The sequence below is a fragment of the Pogona vitticeps genome, chromosome 2 (genome assembly GCF_051106095.1).
Source record: "Pogona vitticeps strain Pit_001003342236 chromosome 2, PviZW2.1, whole genome shotgun sequence".
Taxonomy (NCBI): domain Eukaryota; kingdom Metazoa; phylum Chordata; class Lepidosauria; order Squamata; family Agamidae; genus Pogona; species Pogona vitticeps.
The window spans coordinates 235,875,331-235,881,330 of record NC_135784.1 but is presented as its reverse complement, the minus strand read 5'-3'; the positions used below and the strand labels follow the sequence as shown (position 1 = coordinate 235,881,330).

Here is a 6,000-nt window from a genome sequence, read left to right as displayed (position 1 = left end):
CTATTATCTGCTTCCTGCCAATGTGATCTGATGCCAAAGGATGCTTGTGGGGATTTCAGTTCCCCTGAACAGAGTGTATTTTGTCTCCACATGCTGATTTTTTTTAAAATCAACTCAGTGCTGTAAAAGAATTTTGCTATGGTGCTTAGGAGAACTAAATAAATGAAGAGGGAAAGATAATTTGCCTGTTAGCACCTTGTTAGCACCTTAAAGCAGCTTCTGCCATTGGAACTTCATGCAAATGGAGCTCTTGGTCTCTGCTGACTCCTGAAAATGTGTGTCTAGATGCCTCTACCAATCAGATCAAGCCATATCTTCCTGCTGTGTAGTCACATCCTCAGTTACAGCTGAAAAAAAAACTTCTGATAACCTGGGGAATGGCCAGCAATTGTTTAGATTGACTGGGCTTTCTCAGGATGAAACTGCTTTTTAATGTTCCTTAGATGAAGGGACTGTTGATGGGTGACTTATTTGTCCTACAAGACCATGTTCTCAACTCCCTTAGGATCAGGTTCCTAATTTGTGAATACTTATTGATCCAGGTTGTTTGTTAGCACATATGGCCTTCCTCTTATCCAGGTTATGGTGCACTATTGATGGCTTCTTCTGGACAGAGTCTGGGCCACAGTCATCCATATCCTGATAACCTTCCAGTTGGATTGTTGCAAAATGTTGCACATGGAGCGACCTATGTAGAAAATCTGGAAACTGCATTAAATTCCAAATGGAACTATTTGCCTTCTGACTGCTAAGACAATATCTTACCAATGCTGAAACAGCTGTAGCTGCTCCCAGCTGTCTCTCAGTACAGGTGGTTATCTATCAAGAATTACATGGACTATCACTAAGCAGGAAATGCTGTCTCTCATATCATTGCTTCCATATACTAAAAAACTTAGAAACTCTCTCTGGTTGCCTTTATAATGTGTGGGGAGGTGGCTGGAGACCAGAGAGCAGGCTTTCTTAGTTGTGGTACTGTTGTGTCTCAAAGTGTTTCTTAGGGAGGACAGCCTGTTACCTAAACTACCTATCACTGCCAAGCTTTATGTACCAAAGAACAACCTGAATGTTGACACCGGTGGCAGCAGTTAAGATGGTCTAAATACCTTCTTGCACTCAGTATCATCCATGTGTGTTGAAATACAGCCCTGACAACTGCTTTGTTTGGGTAGGAAGTGGTGAATTGATTTTTTAAAAAGTCAGGTGCTGAGATTTTCCCTTGCTTGGTGTCACTTTGTGAATGTTTCCCTATGAAATTAATTGCATCCATCCACTCTGCCCCCTCCATGCCATGATGTCTTATTCCCCTTCTCTGTCTGCAAGATGGGGTACAAATCTCTCTCTTGTAGCTTATTTTTGTGCGACTGCTTAAATCTTTTATCTGCTTTCCTTTGGCCATTGTGTTTGAGTTTGTTGTTATTTCTCATCAGTGTCAAGGAATGGACCATCCTCTTCCTTGGAAGGGTAAGAAAAAAATGAGAAAAATGCCACTACACCGTTTTAAACTGCAGTTAAGATGGTTAAGATCATTGCTTCACATTAGGGTGATGCCACATACTTGGAAGTAACACCTGGTAACTCAGTATCCATATTCTCAAATGTTACTGTGCAGAATGTAAAAAGCAATGTTGACCTCCCTCCACCCAAAAAATTGAAATGATTTAAAAAAAATCTTGGCTTGCTTAGAACAACTTAAAAAAAATTTTTTTTCATGGTATAATACTGTACATTCTAGAAATACACACAGACACAAAATCCTTTACGAAAGATATAGTTAATGTAAGCATTAAAATGATGGATCACATGAAATGAAATTACTTGTATGCACTGTATATAGACTACAGTATGCAACAACCTTATCTTCAATATGCAGAAAGGACAGGAACATAAAAGCTGTAAGAGCCTTGTAAAAATAAAATGGAATCTTTAAGAACTTAATTGTATGTGCAAATGTGGGGGGGGGAGCCTATTCTGGTGTAATGTGAATTTCCTGGTCAATGTAAATTGATCTGAAGCCATAATTAGCCCTATAGTAAAGCTGGCATCCCATCTATTGCATAAGGACTTTTTCTAAAAAATGGATTTACAGTTTCAAGTTCCTTATTTCCATTTTGCATCCATCTTCACTAGTCTAACCCAGTTCAGACAGGAACTATGATCGTATGGTTGTTGTGGGTTTTTCGGGCTCTTTGGCCGTGTTCTAAAGGTTCTTCTTTCTAATGTTTCGCCAGTCTCTGTGGCCAGCATCTTCAGAGGACAGCACTCTGGGCTCTGGTGTAGTTTGCTTGGGAGTTGAGTATGTATGGCTCTGAGATAGGCTTTTGTCCTTTTCAGGAGATGGGTGATTAGTGTGTCTTGTTGTGGGTGTATCGTTGTGATAAGGAGAGATTATCTGTCACTGTGATTGATGGGTGTCATTAGCTGGTCTTTTGTGTGTAGTGATCCCCGGTCCTTGTGGCTGGGTAGAGTTCGTTGACCTTTTGCACGTTGTATTTTTGAGAGCTGGGAACCAAGTTCTGCTGAGTTTCAAACTTTCCTCTTTTTTGTTGAAATTCTGCTGGTGCTTGTGGATTTCAATGGCTTCCCTGTGCAGTCTAAAGTAATGATTGCTGGTGTTGTCCAGTATTTCAGTATTTTGAAATAGAATTTCATGTTCAGCTTGTTTTAGGGCATGTTCAGCTACTGCAGATTTTTCTGGTTGTTTTAGTCTGCAGTGTCTCTCATGTTGATTCTTTTTTTTTTTTTTTGACTTATATACCGCCCCATAGCGCTACAAGCACTCTCCGGGCGGTTTACAATTTAATTATACAGGTTACACATTGCCCCCCCCCCAGCAAGCTGGGTACTCATTTTACCAACCTCGGAAGGATAGAAGGCTGAGTCAACCTTGAGCCGACTACCTGGGATTTGAACCCCAGGTCGTGAGCACAGTTTTAGCTGCAGTACAGCTTTTTAACCACTGCGCCACAAGCCTCTTGTGTGGATTCTTTGTTTTGTGGTTCCAATGTATACCTGGCCACAATTGCAAGGTATCCGGTATACTCCTGCAGTGGTGAGGGGCCAGGCAAAGTGTGTAGTACACAAGACTACTCAGGTTATGTTAGCACCTAAGGCAGAAAAATCTACAAAGATCTCTCCCCTCCTTGGAAGCAAAAATACAGCTATAATAAATCATAACAAATGACATTATGCTGTTCTTTTTATGGCATCAGAAAATGGCTGTCAATATCTCCCTCTTCCTAATGGTACGTAGGTCTGGTCTTAAAATTCTTTATTAGGTTCCAACACAAGCCAAATATTACATGGTTGAAGAGGGCATACAATAAAGTTTCAAGGATTTTAAAATCTTTATTCATATTAGATTCTTTTCTGAACAGATTTTTTTGGTTTATGGTTTTTCTACCCAAGAAACAATTTTAGAAGCGCATCAACTCTGAGGTAAAATGTTTTGGAGGGAAAAAGAAGGGCCAAAACCTTACAGGGAGAAGAGAAGATTAGCTGAGGAGAAAGCAAAACAACATAAAGTGAAAACCAGTCCCCACCTCCAAGCTACAGATAGTAACGCTAATGCAATGCAGTCACTCTGAGTCAAAGAATCTGATCCTCTTATGTGTGGTAAACTCACAGAGAAGATGGCTTCCATCCAGGCAACCTTCACTGGACAAGAAACCTTGCGCATGCAAACGACTTAGCATAGAGGTGGGTGAAGTGGGACTCTCCAGATACTGCAGTATTGTGAGGCCAATCAGTCCTAGCCAGCATAGAAGGCATCCTGGTGGGATACAGTCGAACAACACCTGGAGGGCTGCACATTGCCCACCTCTGACTTAACACCTCTCTCAAGCCAACTGTTGGGAATCCTCCCAGTAATATCAACAACCAGCTGTTTAGGAAGGAAATCGGAAGGACTTGTGGTTATTTCATGAAGTTGAGCACATGCTCAGTTGAATGGAGGTACTCAGTGCCTTACTTCAGAGGAAATACTGGCTGTGTAAGGATTTATGAATTGTACCAGAAAGGATGGAAGACCATGATACATCACCTCTTAAATCTTAACTTCCCTCTCCTAAAAGGGGGAAAAAAAACCACATACATTATATTTATATACTGGCAGTGTGAGGTCTCCCTCCAGCTGCCACTGGCCAGCCAGCACTGTTTCCATTGTTGCCACCTAACTTTATTTAGCTCTGGGGGAAAAACAGAGGGCAGGATAGAGCCTTGATTCCTCCCTACTTGTATTGTGCAACCTAAAACAGGCACCTTGTTCTGTCTATAAGAAGGGCCAGCCCTATTTACACACAATCTTTCACACACATAATAGCAAGGAGTTCCAAATTCATGGGGCTGGGGAGGTGGTGGTGAAAGGTGAGAGAAGCCACTTTTGCACTTACGATAATTTCAGAAAGAAAAATATGGTTTGGCCTCCTTTTGTCCTTGATATGAGTTCTGGAGGGGATGAATTTGGGCTGAGAAAACTGACTTCTGCCCTTTGAACTAGATTTCTCTCTTTTGGTGTACCAGGGAGATAAACTTCCCATTCTGTAAGTGGAGAGATCTGTGCCTTTCTGTGCAAAGTTGCAGATGTAAGCTATGCTATGTTACGTTCTCTTAGCCATAGGAACAGGATCAGCACTTCTTCATTGTTGGGCATAATCGAAAGCAAGAAGAGGAAATGTCTATAGAACAGTCATCCTCCCAGCCAAGTTTTGAGGGAAACATAATCCTAGCGCTTTATACTTTTCTAATATAAAATATTTTTCTGCCTCTCATATTTGGGATCCAGGTGTCTCCACACACAGGAGTTCCAATTACACATAAACGCAAGTATAAACATCCACACAAACACACTCGCACATGGGGGGAGGGCAAAGATATACTCTGAAAAAAACAGAACCAGTCTGCTACCTGAAAGGTTTCCCTCTGTAAAATAATGCTAATCAGATATATTTGGTGTGTCAGATATATTTCATGGCTATTTGCATGTCCCAAATATTATACAGTGGGGTCTCGACTTACGAACTTAATCCGTATTGGAAGGCAGTTCTCAGGTCAAAAAGTTCTTAAGTCGAATCTGCATTTCCCATAGAATGCATTGAAAACCATTTAATCCGTATCTGCTCTTTACGTCCATAGAAACTAATGGGAAGCTGCTATTCCACCTTCTGCCACTAGAGGGGGATATTTTTTTATTTTTTTTCTTTTAACCTAAGATGACTTAGCTTTTTAAAAAAGGAAAAAAGAGTTCGTAACTCGAATCTAAGTTCGTAAGTCGAGTCCATATATTCCTATGAGAGCAGTTCGTAAGTCGAAACGTTTGTATGTCGAGCCGTTCGTAAGTCGAGACCCCACTGTACCTGTTTTTAGAGGGCAAAGCCAATGTCCAGCATAACAGAGAATGTCTGGGAAAATTCACTGTATGTATATTCTCACCTACACAAATTATTTTAAAGCAGTTAGACAATACATGGCCCTTAATTCAGCAGAGTTCCTTTGACCCTGTGGAAGAGATTTCTGACTATGATATTTCAGATGATTGTAACAGTTAATTACTATATGAGTGAGAAGTACGTTTTGTAATTACAGAGAGCAAGAGCTTAGGAAGGTGCAGGCAAAGAGGTTGTAGCTTTTCAATACATTAAGGCAATTCAATCAGAATCTTCGTCATCAAGGTATTCCTCTGCATTGCTTAATGTTCTCATTATGTCTAGAAAGCAGAACAAAAAAGAAGGAAAGCAAAGACATATAAAATTGTCCTCTGTAGCAGGGCCAGACATCCTGAATATTTAAACATCTGTTATCAACATCTGATACCACCGATACCTCAACGTTTCAGTAAGCTGCATTTTTACATATCTCTATGTTCTTGAAATAAGTACGATAAATAAAAATGCCTCCTCCCACACCAACTGTGAATTCTGCCTGACTATAAAGAACACTTCATCATTCGATGGTTTGTTTGTTTTTACATGCCCTTGAGAAAATGGAAAACAAATTAATCTC

General features: G+C 40.5%; 1 protein-coding gene across 1 annotated transcript in view; it reads right to left on the bottom strand.

Moving 5' to 3' along the window:
- Positions 1–3,328: 3,328 nt before the first annotated feature.
- OSTF1 (osteoclast stimulating factor 1) overlaps positions 3,329–6,000 on the bottom strand; it is a 30,800-nt gene continuing 28,128 nt past the window's right edge. The window contains exon 10 of the mRNA XM_020787777.3: positions 3,329–5,704. Coding sequence (XP_020643436.1) covers positions 5,646–5,704 — 59 coding nt within the window. The 3' untranslated portion in view covers positions 3,329–5,645. The remainder of the gene's footprint in view (positions 5,705–6,000) is intronic.